Consider the following 18,772-nt stretch of genomic DNA (forward strand, 5'->3'; position numbering starts at 1 on the left):
GGACAGAGTGTTTATTTTAGAAGGTCTTACACTGTTAATTGAACTCGAATCACACAAATTAGGTTGTTGCAGGCTCTAACAGGCAGTTAACTGAGCAGGAGATTGGAAGTGTTAGGTTAAAGTGGCAATGTCTCCCTCCCCAACCCCCACCCCGCAAAAGGAGTATTTCATAAAGATAAAATCTTAGTGAAATAAACACATTGACTGTGTTGGAATTTCACAGAAATAAAGGAGCATTGAAACTAATTATGCATTTCAAGCTTCTCCATAGGAAAGCACCAAATTCAATGCTTTCCTATGGCTTTCACATCTTGTGAGTGAATTGTAATAGGTCTATGCTGCGGAAGCGTTTTTAGTGGTAAGTCAGTTTACTTGTATAATTTGATCGGTGGAATCAGATGTCTCCCACCTCTTTGTCAGGGACCAGGAACCAGACAGAGACAGAAGTAGATGCAAACACACCTTTATTAATAAATAACAAATAATAAACAAAAGCAAAGTCCAGGAATCGAGCAGGGGTCAGTCACCAGAGCGGGTAGTCAGACAAGCCAGGATCAGGAGCACGGAGAGCAGCGGAGTCAGGAACAAGGCCGGAGTCAGGAACCAGGAGCAAACAGGAAACACAGGAACAAGGAGACTTCTGGGAAACAGGAAACCACGCAAGGGCAAGGAGGTTCTGGGCTTAGCTGCTTAAATAGGCAGAACTGATTAGCAGCAGGGTTGATTACTACTCACAGGTGAGTAACCGTGGCAACAAGCAGAAGGAGCTGATAGTAATTGCAGCTGAAACTCAATCACTGAAACAGAAAAGGGTTGCTGTTTAAAACAGCAAAGAAACCCTGACACTCTTACACTTTCTCCATGTAGTTGTTTTTTTTTCTAAATATTTCCTGAAAACAGGTTTTAACCTGGGCCAAAGCAGCGGTTAAAGGGCCATTCACATGTCAAGAAGAGTACATTACTAAACACTATAAAATTGGATACTACAAACACTATAACAACTCAAATACCAGTGGAGGTTGGTCCATGGGGCAGGTGGGGCAGTGGCGGCTACTTTTTGTTGCAAGAAAACATCATAAAATCTACTGTTCTGATAAGGGCTAATGGTAAGTGTATGCTGGAACGAATATGTTGTCTGTGTTATGACACGTTCTGCAGTTGAGTGTCCCCCCATTGTAGGCTGGTGATGTTAAGCAGCTAGTTATGAATTGTCTGCATTCTAAGCATTAGTGAAACCCAAATGCCCCCTTTTCCTGAAATAACCCTTCCAGGCATACTTAGTATGCCCAATCATGATACCATATTTACCAGTTGGCTTTGCATTGGGCCATTGCATCCTGGACTCCCTAAATGAAAGGCCTACACATTGTTCTGTCTTCTGGGGCTGTCATTAGGTAGCAAAATCAGGGGGTGGAGTAAAACTACTTTAAAGTGGTTGTGGTTTCCCACATACTTGTTTTTAGAAACTCATAGTGACAGGAGTTGAGTATGTAAATAAAATAGACAGAATCACATTCCAGGGGTACAGTCAACCCACCCCCATCCTTAAACATCACCAGCTACCACTGCTTATGTCCTCCAAGCTATTTGGCCAAGGATGATGGGACTAGTTCATTACTCTATAACAGACATTGATGTGATGTGCAGTCGTGAGGAATTGGCCTCTTAGAAATGACCTAAGAGGCATGTTTTTACTTTTTGCAATGAAACAGCATTACACTATACATTATAATGATATTAAATATCAAATTCTTATATTTTTTATAATGAACAAATTACACTAAGAACTATTATGTATTACTGTATCAATAAAATAACCAATATAATGATTTACTGATAAATAGTGTTATTTATTATTTTACAGAAGTAACCAATATAATGATTTACTGATAAATAGTGTTATTTATTATTTTACAGAAGTAACCAATATAATGATTTACTGATAAATAGTGTTATTTATTATTTTACAGAAGTTTTAATGATTTCTTTTCAAAATTCCCAAAGAAAAAAATACTAGTTTTAAACAAAAAATTGCTAAACTGTAAAAGTGGTGTATTGGAGCTTGTTTTTTGGGGCCTAAATGTGCAATTTTCTTGTTGATACAACACAACCCTTAGATAAATGACTGAACTCCTATAGACACTTAGTTGTATTACAAGTGATTTATGGGTCAAAGTATGCGTATCAAGTATAACAAATCAGGACAATATATAACATACATTAACTGTGTACTATAACAAGTTTTAGGTTCAAATATGGTTTGTTTTGGGGGCATCTTCTAGTGAGACATCAACACTCATATACTTCCATATAGTCCACATAAATGTAACAATATCCCATTAATATCAGCAACAGATCTCCTAGCTTCCACCAACCATGTTGTTACATTATTTATTAATTGTTAATTATCTCCGCCATTTAATAGTGATTTAAAAACTGTGTTGTAGTTTCAGTAACAGTCTGAATATGTTAACATATATTTTATTTCTATATATATATTATTTTTATTTATGTTGTCATTGTTTTACACCTTTACATCTAAGGTCATTTATTACAAGCGTATATATAGAATTTATTTAAAAATGTATATAAAAAAAAATTAAATCCACCATTACTAAGGGAAAATGTGGCAATTTTAAAGCAAAGCGTTAAACATTGAAGAAATCTGAAGAAAATGCCTATAGTTTGCAGTGGTGATCAATAATTAGACTTTTGCCCAAAACCCTGTTCTAGGTTTGTCTTGATAAATAGTGTCCAAAGTTTCCTATTAATAAAATAATGTGATGCTGCATAATATACCTTGTGTCCTGATAAAAATATAAAATGAAGAATTGTGCCAATTAAAATTAGAAACACTTTATCACAGATGTTTTAATTCACTGAACTGAGAACTGATAAGGGAACTTATGTTCAGGCCAAAATAACTGAAAAAAAAAGGATCCTCGTTGCATCGATTTATCCAGATCAGCTGTTCTGGCCTAAATGTTGTAATTCCACCTGGGAAGATTGACGGATGCAGTGTGTGTCTTCAAACAGCAAATTCATGTAAACTGTTTGAAATATCCCTATGTTTGTTGAGCAGGTTTAAGTGTAAAGTGGATGTTACAGATATGTATGATTTCATTTCAAACACACTGTAGACACTGTAAAACAGATATTAAAGATTCTATTTTATTACCCCAAATTGCATTGTTACTTTTAAAACCTAATTATTATTTTTTGTCCCTTTAACGATTATTATGAATTCATCATTCCATGTTTAAAAATATTGACAATATTTAACAAACTGTACACTTTACACAACATACTCACAAATTAATTTGGTTTGGTAAAAAAATAATAATAATAATAAAAAATTGTTTTAATATTTAATCATTTTAACAATTCATTTTTTTTTTTTTTTTTTTTATTATAACCGTCTGCAACCCCAAACCACAACATCCCAAACAATTGTTTGTTTATTTAACAGTCTGATGTCTGGATTCATTTATTCAGCGACATTTTCCAATTAGATTTTCTCCTTAAACCTATTTTTAATTTTGAAAACGATTTTGCTTTCACAGCTTGTTACAAAATGCCATTTAAATGTCACAATGCCATGTCAATATCTTCCTGTATAGAAAAGTTTATAAATGCAGATTTGACACCTGTCACATGGTGTGAGATACATTTTACACACGTCAGGAACCACAACAGATGTATTAACCCCTACTACTGTCTTCTACTGTGTACGGGTCGCATTCACTAAACAGCGAGCTGGAATGACACAACATTTGGCTAAAAAAAAAAAAAAAAAATTCTCTCCCACTATTTTCTGTCAGTTTTTACCACACCACATCTCGCAGCTTAGTGAATAGACACCCAATAATATCTGACGGTACTTATTTGGTCTGTGGCAAGTTAGTTATTTCTAACTATGGTACTACGTTTCCCTAGATGCTTAGCAAACCTTCTGCTTAACCTGTTCACGCCCAAACTGTGTCTATATTGTCTAAATTGGGGATCATTAGATATTGCCATTTACTAAGAATACGTTTGTTAAGGTGCAATATTTGCAGATAAAAATAAAAACATATGCTTTTTGCCAAATACAGTGGTAACAATAGAGAAGTGTGTTTTTATGTCCAGAATATTAGAAAATGGGCCTTGTCTGCACAGAAAAACGTTGGGGCTCAGACTGCAAAATACTTCATGGATTTATATTTCGATTAAGCAGCCCAGGGGTTAAATCTATGCAGATTGTATCTGAATTCTGTTAACGTTCTATGAACGTTCTATTTGTAAACAGCAGCTATGAAGGTTCCATAGGAGAATACATTGTGTCACACACAGGGAGGAGAAGCCCAGCTCAGTGCCTGGACCTGGTGGTGGCACAGACTGTGACCTTTTTATGTGGGTCCTTCTGTCCCTGTCCCTTCCCCCTCTGTCCCAGAGAATTGCAAGACATGTTGCAATAATGACCTGCATTGAAGCTGCCCGCCTCCTGCTGAATGGCTGAGTTCGTACTCTCCATGTCAGAAAACTCTGTCTAATCAGCCTCCCCACCCCTTTCTCTCTCCCAGCCTCCTCTCTGCACTCCCAGAATAGGGAACAAACTAAACACATTATCCATCCCTCTTGTAACCAGAATGCTTAATAATAACCTCGGTTTGGGAATCAATGGGGGATATAGAGGAACGTCAATCTCAGCTTCTTTGGGGGTTTTTGTTACTGCTAAGGAGCTAGCCTACCCAGCACACACCTTTTGTTCCTGCATCCAATAAAAAGCTATTCTTTCTTACCTTATACCAGCTCAGGCCATTCCTTTCACCACAGCCTGGGTCCTACAATGGCACCTCTCTGAGCCTAGCTCTGTTTTGTGATAGATTTCCTTTCACACTCCCTGGCATACTAACAATCAGGACTGAGTGTGGCAGGTCTGCACTTTCCAAATAGCCCCTGGAAGACATTTTACTAAATGACAAGGGACACACAAAACCAAAGCTGTCGAGTGGTTGGAGAGGGGGGTGTGGGGGGGGGGGGGGGGGGGGGGGGGGGGGGGGAATGCAGGATTCAATTATTTAAAAAAATACAATAAAGTTAAAAAAAAAAAATCTGCATAGGAAATGGAAATGCCTTCTACAGTAATATGTTTGTTAATCTACAATATATGCATTAAGACAGATATTTGCATGGTGTGTCCAGCTCACAGAATTATACTAGAATATGTCACATATATTGCACAGCTATATAATAAATACAATGGCACAATGCAGTGTCAGCATTGGGCTTATATAATATAGCAAATATATTACATGAATGTTATTTTATTTAAGTTAAATTTTCCCCGTGAATCTTGGTTAGAAATATCTTGTTGGATGTTATAGATTTACGTTTCAGGCACCCTAGCTCTCCTCAGTGCGGAACTCCTGATGAAGGTATCCCTGGTGAGTGAAACGTTGACATTTTTCAGTGGGAATATACAGAATATTTCTGAGTGTATATATATATATAAAAACATATGCATGAGAAAATGTGTATACGTGATTGTTTGTGGACACACAACTATAATTTTATATATAGACACGTGTACGCAGATAATTGTGAAATAAAAAACGTTCTTTGTTTGCAAAGAAAATATACAAATACAGAAAAATCTTAGTTTAATGCTTCAAAAAATATATATAATTACTGTACATGATATTCTAGAGGATCGAACACAATCACTTTGATTTGTTTTTATAAAATAGTCGCAATCGAATGAAAGTCGAAATATTGCACCTCAGTTTTTATTCAATTTTAGTGCATTTTAAACGTGTATTTTTTACATAAAAAAAACTCCCCTGTCCCGTGTATGATATAGTAACAGTCACAGGTGCTATTTACAATAATAATAATTATAATAATTTTTAAATTGATGTTTTTTTTTAATTTTTATTTATTAAAACATTTTTGTACAATGAGATCTTGTTCATCTGACTCCTTGCTGAGAGGGCAGACTAAATCTTAAATAGGGAATTGCTGAGTAAATATATTAAAAAGTCATTTAAAATGTTCTTATAAATGAGCTATGATTTGTAAGTACAGGGATGGGACAGTTTTAGTTTAGGAAGGGTACATTAAGGCCCCAAGGAGGGATAGCCTAGGACAGGGAATTCTGGAAGTGAACATATTGTGGGTACAAGTAAGGGAGACACTTTATTGTGATACAATGTAGCAATGACAGGGTGTTTAGGGGGTGTCAAAATTATTAACCCTTTATCTGAAAACTATCATGATAGATGTATGCTTAACTCTTCTAGTGCTGGAGTGAGAGGTTATTTGGTTCTCAAAGGGTTAAATCCACACAAACTTGAGGTTAAATATCTCCAGAAACAAACAGAAATATATAAGCTTGCAATAATTCCTCTCCCTGTGTCTGTCTGCAAATATCCACCTCCATTACAGATATTGGCATTCCACAATGTCCCCTTTGAGTGTTTAACTGAACTGCAGATTTATGAAATATGTCTAAAGAATCAAATGATGATCAGACGGAATTAACACTTTCCATGCTACAGAGGAGAAGATAATTGGTACAGTGTTTAACTCCATGGTTTATGTTGTCCCTCGATGCCTTTACATGTTCAGGTTAGGATTGATTATGGCATGAACACGTTAGATAAGTGAGTTTATTACATTGTATGTTAATGATAGAATATTACATGTATTGGACATATGGGACCATTGTAGTAAATGTGTGACAGTGACACCGACTGGGAACATAGTGACAATGCTTAATATATATAAACCTATTCCGATTTAGTTGTGTTTCAATTAAAGAAAGTTAGTATTTGACACTTTTGTTTTGCTTTTCATTTGAGTTTCTGTTTTTAACATTTACATTTCTTTAGGTAATTATTTTTTGCTATTACCACGCTGATGCTATTGATATTGTGCAGGTGGGAAATATTATCTATAATGTAGGATTATTCGGTGAATTTCAAATTTGAGACCAAAGCAGCCGAACTGTGCGCAGACCTAACTTAGATACATTTTCCGGTTGAGCTATTTTGGCCTTGAATTTTAAATCCAGGTTGTGTCCTCCCTTCAGTAAATAACCCTGATTATATGTCTGTGTGTCTGTGTAATAAAATGCCCCAGTTCCTATTTAAAATGTATATTAATAATGGTTTATATGTGCATACAGACTTTGTATATATATTTCTATATAAATACCATTGACTAGTATATTGAATCCATCTGCCACCTCAGCAGCTGTCGAATTCCACTCACATCATGCAAATCTAGAGCGTGATTGGAGTTGTAGTCCACTGCTGCTTGGTGCACAGAGGCTGCCTCCCCTTGCTTGGTTGGCTGTTTACTTAGCACAGAGTATACTGTGGGTAATACCTTAGTGTGTCTCATTCCTTATCTTCCCAGATCTAGATTCACAGTGTCTGCACAGCAGAGAATCCATTGTTTGTACACAGTCCACACTGTCCAGACAGATGGAAATAGAAGCCCAACCTGTAGTAAAGTAGCTGCTGGACTTCAGCTCCCATCACTCTCAGTCCAGGCTTTCCTGAAGATGATGGTAGTTGCAGTCAATTCACAGCTGGAGAGTTACAAGTCTTCAGAAGTTTGCCCTGGAAGTGGACCTGAGATCTCCCCCCAGTGCAAGAATCCCTGTGTATTGATGGGTGAATCCCACATTATCTCCTACCAGGCCCGAATCCCCTGTAAAGTCCCCTGGCAGGCTGGCATTGATGCTCCAGGGTGGCTCTGGTGCTGTGATGTGTTCCCATGTTGGCTTAAGGTGCCCATGTTTACAAAGGGGTTTGTTCCTGCGTTGTGCTGGATGGAGGGAAGTCCTGAATAAGTGCCGCTGTAGTTGGTGTTATAAGAAGGGCTGTTGCTGTAGCTGTAAGCTGGGTAATTGTTATAACCATAAGGACTGGCAGATACATTGTAGGCAGCATTGTAACTCTGAGTCCCACCAACACAAGGCTTGCCATCCCTGACCAGCACAGGGACTGCCACTCTTCTGGGAGGTGGTGGGTGGTGGGTCCCCATTTCCAAGGATTTATCCTGCCTCTGCCTTTTACACTTGTATCTCCTGTTTTGGAACCAGATTTTGACTTGGGTCGAGGTGAGTTTCAGACTGTTTGCCAGGTGCTCCCTCTCTGGGGCTGACAGATATCTCTGCTGTTTAAACCTCCTCTCTAACTCGAAGACCTGGGCTTGGGAGAAGAGGACTCTGGGCTTCCTGCGGCTCCTCTGCTTAGGCCTGTCTGTGTCCTCCTGTTTGTCATCCTGATCTGGAGATTTCTTCATAAAGCAGGAGTCTGTGTATAGAATAAAAATCACAGACACTCACAGTAAGGCCCAGCAGACATGATACATTGTAAGCACACTCTCTGTGGATACACTGTTTCTGTAAACATTGCTCACCTACACTCACTCTGTACAATGTAACAACATAAAGAACACTTCCTCCTGACTTGGAATATGTGATGACTAACCATATCAAATTAAAGTACTTTTTTATTTATATTATGTTTATGCTGTGTGTCTTTACACTAAGTGTGTGTGTTTTATATAAATGTAGTATATGTAAAATGTCTATGCTCACATACACACATTTTATACTAAGAATTACAGATGCTTAAATGTTTGTATATAGTCTTATATGATCTTTTTTTAATTAAAAGTATATTTAAAATTCAGAAATGACCCACACAGATAGAAGTTTCTTTTCAGTAGCCCTGTATGTCTGTTACACACCGTGGCTGAGATATTTACTAACATTCTGTCTGTTTACCATTTATGGCGTTCGATAACGTTACGATATTGCCTGGGCCGGCTTCTTCAGCATTAATTAGTAGTGTTATGGCCCTGGCGTAATTAAAGAGAGTTGTATATTTATTTGATTTATTTTTTTCTGATAATATTGGAAAAATAAACTTAACTAGATTTAAATGGTTGTTTTCATTTGCACGACGTACAATACATGGAAATGTAAATTGTCTCCATAATTCGTGATTAGTTTAGTTCTAATCAGATTCAGTGAAACCTCATGGCGTTACAATATTTTTCATTTCTGTAAACCATGATTACCTTATTTAACTAGAATCACATTCTGTGTAGCTATGAATGCTTTATTGCAACATTAGGAACATACGCTTTATGTTAAGCTTGGATTATTTTTAAATATAATCTCTGTAGATGCATTTTAATTTGTAAGTCTTATTTATATACAGCTATACATACATACAGAAAAATCTATATAAAGGGAGAGAGAGAGATCAATTTTTATTGTTACTGTTATTATTATTTCTATTATTGTTGCTATTATTATTATTATTTATATTATTGTTGCTATTATGATTATTATTGCTATTATTGTTATTATTATTATTATTTCTATTATTGTTGCTATTATGATTATTATTGCTATTATTGTTATTATTATTATTATTTCCATTATTGTTGCTATTATTATTATTATTATTTCTATTATTGTTGCTATTATGATTATTATTGCTATTATTGTTATTATTATTATTATTTATATTATTGTTACTATTATTATTATTATTATTTCCATTATTGTTGCTATTATGATTATTATTGATATTATTGTTACTATCATTGTTACTGTTATTGTTATTAATAATACTATTATTATTATTATACTTACTGTGACTATTGTCTGTTTGTAGTCCTCCTTCTTCGTCCACCTTTTCCTTAGCAGTGCAATTATCTCTGAGGGCTCCTTGGACAAACCTTTGAGGGGAGATTCCAACATCCCCAGGGCCCTCAGTGACCCCTATAGAATCCAAATAGGAAAGTTTATCCTCCCCACCTGCAAAGGCAGAGCTCTCCCTGGCCAAAGGCATGCATTGAGAGAATTCAGGGGGGTCCAAGGCTTGAGCCAAGTGCCCTCTAAACTGCTGCTGGGGCTGATGGTGCTGGGAGATGTGCTGCTGAGTCTGGTGGTCCCTCTTTAAAATGTCTTTGACAGAGAAAGGTGTGGAAGTGATTGGACTTGGTAGCATCATCAGAACAACTTAATTGCAAGAAGCAATAATCAATAAATCCTCAGGAAGGAGGAGTAGGCAGAGCTCCCCTCTGCTGGGAATGTCTCTCTCCTTGTGATGGTAAAAAGAGGGTTGTTTTTTTTTCTTTGTTTTTTTTTTTCTTATGATAAACGATGTAAGAAGTCCTGCTCCTGTCTAAATAGCCTCCATTACCCAGGGTCTGGTGGTCTGGGTTTTGTTACAGACAGAGCAAAGACTAACTGAAGGTTTGGCTACTGCCTGTTACACACACCCCGCCCCCTTTGTGCCTATGACGTCATGGCTGGGTGGTTTAAAGGTCTCTCTCAGCCTGCCCTATCCTTAGGGAACATACTATGGGGACTTATCATTGGGCTTTTTTTTTAACAAGAAAAAAAAAAAATGTAAAATACCTCCTCCCTCTGTCCCATTCACCGGAAGAAGCTTCTGTTGCTAGAAATAGAAAATCTATGAAGACAGGAAGAATCGTTTGGAGTTGTTTTTTTTTTTTGTGGAGATCCAGGCCTGCAGAATTAACCCTTTACTGGGCAGACAGGAGTGCCCTGGGGGATTTTAAACGAAGGACCACAGACACCAGAACAGATCACAGTGAAAACCAGTAGACTAGTGATTTCTAAAATATCTCATTTTTTTATCTCAAGTTAAATTGGCAGCTTTAATTACTCTTATAAATAAACTTTAAATATCCTGCCCCACGAATTGAAATAAGAATAATTATTTTATCTTAAAGAAAATAAAGATTTTTTTTTTTGTATTATGCAATTGGAGTGTTGGATTTTCTTTTAAAACAAAAAGCAATACTATTGGTGTATAAAAAGTATATATATATATATATATTTTTTTTATTTACATTTTTTTTATTTTATTCTTTTTACAGCATAGTATAAAAACATTGGTAAACATATAAAAAGTATATTGTGCTGTATGTCTTGGGTTATCCTGTGGTTTATTTATATTCAGAGACGATGCCCACCTATATATGTATGTGTCTTGTGTATATATATATATATATATTGATACAGTCATTAAATTGCTGGCATTGCAGACATAAATTGTAAACTGTCCTGCAGTGAGGATGTTTGTATTTCGCTCAGTTATGCCATTTCTTATGACTGACTCAGCATTACAGCCCTTGTGATAATGTATGTGGTTAGTTTCAAATGATTTTTTTATTAGGTTAAATGTACACCGCTTTATAAATCCACGATTTACCAATCTCAGCCACAATCCCACATCCAGGGACAGAGAGACAGATAGACAGACAGACAGGCAGATAGACAGATAGATAGACAGACAGACAGGCAGGCAGATAGATAGATAGATAGATAGATAGACAGATAGACAGATAGATAGATAGATAGATAGATAGATAGATAGATAGATAGATAGATAGATAGATAGAAAGAAAGAAAGATAGATAGATAGATAGATAGACCGATAGATAGATAGATAGATAGATAGACCGATAGATAGATAGATAGATAGATGGATAGATGGACAGACGTCATTAAAAACAATCCCTATTATTAATATTGATTTCGCTAAACTCATGTAAAATGCTACTAATCATATATCAAAATATTATGCATAATATTTACTACGTGTCTCTATTTACACTAATCGTGCTATATATATATAAATAAAAGAGAAGTTATATAAATATATATAGACAGATATAAATATTGGAGAAAATATATCTAAATATAAACAATACAATGAATGTGATACCATCTATCTATAAAATTATTTCATGGGAGTCTATTCAATAAACAGCTGCAGGAGAACCAGCTCGCACAATCTATTGAAACATCTTTAATCCAGGGTTGGAGATGTTAGCTCTGTTACTTTGGCCACAGATCTGGGAGAGCAGATTTCAGTCCATCACAAACTTGCTGTTTAGTCAATAAATCCCACTCAAAGAATGCGTCTCACAGGATTAGCTCTTCCATCTCTGGCCTCCAGCAAAGAAAGCGTTAATGGATAGAGCTGCTTACATTTTAGCAACTGTTTCCCTCATAATTATGTAATTAAGGATAGAGTTAAGTGGAGAGATCTGAATCTTAATTGCAAAGTACATATATCTCTGTGTATGCTCAGGTAATTACCTGGGAGGATAAGGCAGTGAGAGATAGGACACTGTAAGAAGGACTCTGACTGCTGGACTATCATCAGACACTGTTACAATGTTTATAATACGATTTAAAAAAAATAAAGTCACTTAGAACATGTGAGGGTAGAGCTCAGCTTACCCAGAAACACACATATTGTATCATTAAACAACGATACTTTATTATTATTATTATTATTAATAATAATAATAATAATATTACTATTATTATTATTATTATTATTATTATTATTATTGTCAGACTAAACAAATGGATACAAAACCTGTACTCACAATCATTTACTGTAGGATATATTCTATTGCTAAGTGCAGGGGGTACATCACGAGAGTTGGCATCTCTTGTCAGTTCAGAAATGGGGAATATTTATTCTTCTTATTCATTATTATTAGTTATTATTATTTACATAGCGCCAACATATTCCGCAGCGTTTTATAATTATAGAATGGGGATATGTGACATTGGCAACAGGTAATTAACGTACAAACTATAAACAGAGACAAAGGGGTGAAGGAGGCCCTGATCAAACCAGCTAACTGTCCATCAGCTGGATATTTCTCCAAAACTCTATTATTTTCGCCTACATATGGTTAGTCAATTGTCCCTTATTGTATGTGTGTAACAATAACATAGATAGATAGATAGATAGATGATAGATAGATAGATAGATGATAGATAGATAGATGATAGATAGATGATAGATAGATAGATAGATAGATGATAGATAGATAGATAGATGATAGGTAGACAGATAGATAGATAGATAGATAGATAGATAACATTTTGTAATTGTCTCATTTATTGATAAATGTCCTCTTTTTATAAAATTGTACAGAGCTGATGAATTAGTTGGAGCTATATAAATGCTTTTAATAATAATAATAATAATAATAATAATAAACAGACAGACAGACAGACAGATAGATAGATAGATAGATAGATAGATAGAGAGAGAGAGAGATAATTCTGACTTGGTCATTCCTAGCTGTGCAATGTGTACAGACTGGTTACCAGGGGCTTTATTCCCTGAGTACAGACTGTTAGTGGAGCCAGGCAGTCCGAGCTGAGCTTTGCAAATTGCCACTGTTACCAGTGGACATGCTGACAGGTGACAATTATTGATTTAGCCTTTTCACTACTATTAAGTACCAATGGCCAATTAGCATTCGTTTTACTTTTAATCCCACGTTTCACTAGTTAAATAAATCCCTTCCTTTTAAATCCGTGCATTTAACTGGAAGTAAGAGGGAGGACATCTTTGAACACACTTAGATCTGTTAAAAGGGGAATTTTCTTTCTAGAAGTGATTAGAACACATTACTGAAGTACATTGTATCCAAACAGCCCTATGACTGGAGGATCCTGGGGGCTGTTTCTACAGAAAGCTTAATAGTTACAGTTTATCACTATGGGCTGAATCTATACCATCACCAATCTCCCCATGATGAGTGCATTGTATGTCAGATACCAGCTACTCAGGCAGTAATTAAAATTCCAACAGCCAATCTGACAGAATGCCCAGCAGATAAGATCTCAGTGTAAGTACAAGCTAGGCCTCTTTCCTGCTAGACCCCTGGACAGGCCCTGGATGGTCACCCTTCCACCAGAGAGGAATCTAAGTGCAATTCTCTGACAATTGCACAATCAGAGACCTCAGATAACCTAAATCCCAGCTTCCTCCACAATGCTATTTATAGAGGTGTCCAAAATACAAGAAGGAAGGCTTTGCTGAATATAGAGTAACACATACACTATTTATTATATATCCATAGATCAGTTTAATGTATAAATCACATGCCTAAGGGGTGTATAACCTGAATAGGAAACTGAGTGGGCTGTTAATGGCAATATTTAAAGTTAAAATAAGAGGAAAAACTCTAAACTGACTATTTTGGTCTAAATATTCACAGGTTAGTTATTCCCCTTCCCACAAGCACACAATTGGCAGTTAAGTGAATGAAAGTCCATGAAGAGAGATACAGAGACAATCCATATCTTATTGTATACGAGAAATTAATCACTCACACTCACACTGATACTGATTGTATTTGAGTGCCAGGCAAGTTTAGAACAGACAACCTTGCGAATATTTCAACTCTCTTCATCAGAATTGACCAGAAACTGAAAAAAATGTTTTTCCATAAATTCCACAGTGTAATTCTGATCAATTACAGAAAAAACAATAGGCACAGCTATTATATAAAAAGCATATCTTTAATATTATTTTTACATAATTCTACATTGTCATTGTCACATCCTGCAATCCCCAGGCAGGCAGAGCCAGTGACTGACATTGTTAAAGATCTGATTTGTACAGTTATAGATGTGTATATTCGTAATGGATATATAATGCTATCAATAAATGCTTCCACAGTGAGTGATGGGTTTGTAAATGTTGCAGGATCCCACCCAGACTGCATCTGAGATCAGCAAGGGATGGATAAAGGGATTCTGTACTGTAATAAAAGCTTAAAATGCCACACCTGTGCTCTGAAACGTTCTCTTCTATAGATTGTCAGCTCCTGAGAACCTGCTCGTAAAAATAATAAAAATAGGTATAAATAATGTCTGCTTTTCTAGCTCAATATAAAACGACTGCTCTCGGCCCTCTGTAAGAATTCTAGGCATCTGACTCACAGAGCGTGTCTGTGGATGATGAGAGTTGTAGTTAAATATTTGGGTGGCACTAGATTCGCCATTCCTACCTGCTGCTGGAAGCCTTGCCCTGCCCTGGGAGGGATCACGTGGCACACACAGGTACAGGTGAGTGAATGGAGGGGTCTCCTCTGTGCCCCCTGTTATTATGTTATTGTGCTGTGTCCCCAGTTAGTGCAGTGAAAGCAGGCTGTGCACATTCATACAGGAAAGGCTTGTGGGAATAATGTGCTGCTTAGTGATAGTGAGAGCTAGATATAAGAAATCTGTGTGAAGGAGTTATCGCTCCCTGTTACATGTCTGGATTTGATAACAATTAGCTCCTTATCAGTGTTACATCCTTTGGGTCTGTCTGGCCCTGCTAGCAGCTCTGTACAGTTCCTGTAACAGCAGATTGATGTCCACACAGCAGGCCATGAAATATACACTATATACAATATACACACAATATGCAAAAATACACCGACTGCAATTACTTTCATATATATATAATATGTGTAAATATATTATCATATGTGTGTGTGTATTTATATATGTGTAAGTATATTATATGTGTGTGTGTATTTATATATGTGTAAGTATATTATCATATGTGTGTGTGTATTTATATATGTGTAAATATATTATCATATGTGTGTATTTATATATGTGTAAGTATATTATCATATGTGTGTGTGTATTTATATATGTGTAAGTATATTATCATATGTGTGTGTGTATTTATATATGTGTAAGTATATTATCATATGTGTGTGTGTATTTATATATGTGTAAGTATATTATCATATGTGTGTGTGTATTTATATATGTGTAAATATATTATCATATGTGTGTATTTATATATGTGTAAGTATATTATCATATGTGTGTGTGTATTTATATATGTGTAAGTATATTATCATATGTGTGTGTGTATTTATATATGTGTAAGTATATTATCATATGTGTGTGTGTATTTATATATGTGTAAATATATTATCATATGTGTGTATTTATATATGTGTAAGTATATTATCATATGTGTGTGTGTATTTATATATGTGTAAGTATATTATCATGTGTGTGTGTATTTATATATGTGTAAGTATATTATCATATGTGTGTGTGTATTTATATATGTGTAAATATATTATCATATATGTGTGTGTATTTATATATGTGTAAGTATATTATATGTGTGTGTGTATTTATATATGTATGTGTGTGTGTATATATATATAGATAAGACACACTTTATATATATATTAGTGGATTAAATTACATTTCCATAGGTCGGTTTGTTTATCAATAACATTAATTAGTTTCTTTAATACCGTTACCATTGTCCTAATATCAGATAATATGTAACTACTATTTTAATTTCTAATTGTCACATGTGGCTTAAATTTAGAACTAACATATCGGAAAAAATGAGAATTGGAAAGTAATGCTGGTAGTAGTTTATTACAAAGGCAGAAAAAAATAGCCCATAAATCTATATAATTTTAATTATAAAATATAATATATTTCTGTGTTTTTCATTTTCATTTTTTTTTTAATTAAGCACTGTTATAAAATATATATAAATATATCCACAAATATATATAGATAGAGTTTCAACAAGCCGAATTTATAGGGAACATTGACAGACTTAGATACATGCGCATATTATTTAGAGACAGATCGCCCTTGCTCTATGAAGTATAGTTTATCTGTGTAAAGAGAGAGAGAGAAATACATATATTTATAAATGTTTAGATAAAAATAAAAAACACAAATGATGAAATCGTGCCAGCGGATAAGTATACATTGTATACATTTGTATTTCCTATAAAAAATAAAACAAAAAACAAACAGCTAAAATGTATTTCCCCCATTCCTAATCGCATTGCAAACGTTAATTAAGAATCCTTATTTACATAAAATACTCTTCTCTCTATGTATTACTGACATTTATAAACTCAGAACAGGGCAAGTCAGTTTAAGAACAAATTAGACATTGATATGATTGTTTATAATTGGTAGGTGACTGATCTGTAACTGTGATAGTGTGATGGTATTAAAGAATATTATATCATCTGTCTGCTATACACAATATAAAGTCATATACTCTAATATATAATCTTCACTTAACTACTCTAGTTAAAAGGTAATTAGTATCAATATAAATTGCATTGTATGCAATAACTTTCAGATCAGCCACGTTGTATAGGATTGCTAAAATGTCAGTTTATTAAGCATTGAATGTACAATTTTTTAACATTTTTTTTTTTGCCTAATCCTAAATAATAAGTCATCTTGCAGCCCAAACTCCATTCTGAGCAAAGTGGGGGGAATAGAATCTGGTTTATATAAACTCAAGATAAGGGATCGCATAAATCATTTAAATTCTCAGCAGTAAAAAGGTTTCATTGCAATTTCAGGTTGTTTTATTTTTGCAAGTTTTTTTTTTAAGTAAAGAATGAATTTCTACAGTAATAAAACAATTTTATATATTCTCGTTTCTGTTGGGATTTTATTTATATAAAATAACAGAGCTTACAACATAAAGGGTTAAGTTTGATCTTTTTCTAAAATAGCTATAAATGTGTATTTTAACACGAGCATTAGCGAATTGCACCTTAAAAAATATATTTTATTTTTACTGATTTATTTTTATGATACATTTTTTTTTTATTTAAAAAAAATTCTACAGGAAAAAAACCCACAAGTGTCCTAGTGTGTTTTAATGTTTTATTTACGTAGCATTAAGCAGCTGACTATATGTAGGGGTAAATACCTTTGACCCTTTACACCGAAGCTTTATATGTATATTTTAACAGGAACATTAGTCATTTTTGTCTTTGAAATGAAAAATATCTGTTATTGTCTGTAAATTGTTTTAAATGTGATTAGCAGTCTGGACATCTGTACAGTGGTGATGGTAATTATTGACCTATTTGAAAAAAAAATGTTTTTTAGTAAACAGGCTAAACTCAAGGTGTTTTGCTCTTTTTAAATCACAATGTTATTTTTGTCTTTTGCAAGCAAAGTCAGAGGAAATGGGAGGAACCTCTTGTCACCAAGGAAGATGATGCATTTGTTTTTTTGAATTGCTGGGCGTATATGATCTAAAGGTAATAGATCATTTTAATGTCAAATGAAACAAGAAGTGTATCCTTTGACAAATACAAGATTGTATCTAATTTGATTCAACGCAGATTGTGTTTACTGTATAACATCTGTTAAACATATAAAATAACAGAGGATTTGAATGTATGTAAGTGTGTCTGTTTACTTCCAATTTAAATTTATCCAACCAGATTTGTTTGTTTAAGATTATAGATCTCACGGAATAATCTATGTAACGCTTATTTAGGGTCAATAAATGTTAGTACAGGTAACCCTTTCAGTGCCAAACATTCTAGCATAACCCTGCAAATAATTCACAGATAGTAATCAATGGCATTTTATTTTTAGTGTATTTTGGAAACTGGTCCTCTTTAAAATTCCTATTTAAAATTTAAGCTAATTTTGTGCAGCTCATGGAAAACTGTGATTTAAAAAATAAGATATATTTTTAATTACATTACTATTTTCCTATATGATTCTATGCATTAAAATATGATAATACGAAAAAATACTTATAAGGTTCTGTTTAATAATCCTAAAAATATATTTGCAGTTTCTGTCTATTTCTCACCCAAAATCGAAAACAAACTGATGTGAATAATGTCATGGATGTATTTATAAATCAGTTATTTTCAGTTGAATTGACACATTTATTATGTGTTGTTTTTTTTTACTCGAAATCGAATACTACCTTATTATATTGAGTCACTGCAGTAGTATAGTTATAGATCACATTCCAGAAATATAAATCTCCATATGCTATAAATGAAGCTGACAGCTCAGAGTCCTATTTACTAACATTATATATACTAACATTGAAAACACAAACATAAAGGTGTATTTACTGAACAGCCAACTGTA

At 34.4% G+C, this 18,772-nt stretch overlaps 1 protein-coding gene across 1 annotated transcript; it reads right to left on the reverse strand.

The window, feature by feature from the left end:
- Positions 1–5,916: 5,916 nt before the first annotated feature.
- Positions 5,917–10,224, reverse strand: NKX2-3 (NK2 homeobox 3). The gene is made up of 2 exons (XM_063435046.1): positions 9,662–10,224; positions 5,917–8,306 (listed from the first exon to the last, which is right to left on the reverse strand). The coding sequence occupies exons 1-2, from the start codon at positions 10,020–10,022 to the stop codon at positions 7,681–7,683; spliced, it is 987 nt and encodes a 328-aa protein (XP_063291116.1). The 5' UTR covers positions 10,023–10,224; the 3' UTR covers positions 5,917–7,680.
- Positions 10,225–18,772: the final 8,548 nt, after the last annotated feature.

Source organism: Pelobates fuscus, chromosome 10, assembly GCF_036172605.1.
Source record: "Pelobates fuscus isolate aPelFus1 chromosome 10, aPelFus1.pri, whole genome shotgun sequence".
NCBI classification, from domain to species: Eukaryota; Metazoa; Chordata; class Amphibia; order Anura; family Pelobatidae; genus Pelobates; species Pelobates fuscus.

Bases quoted from the DNA above. Each gene is read 5' to 3' on its own strand.
- NKX2-3 (XM_063435046.1), bottom strand. From the start codon at position 10,022: ATGATGCTACCAAGTCCAATCACTTCCACACCTTTCTCTGTCAAAGAC. The intron at 8,307-9,661 runs GTAAGTATAATA...TTCTATACACAG, and splicing joins ACAAACAGACAATAGTCACA to ACTCCTGCTTTATGAAGAAA.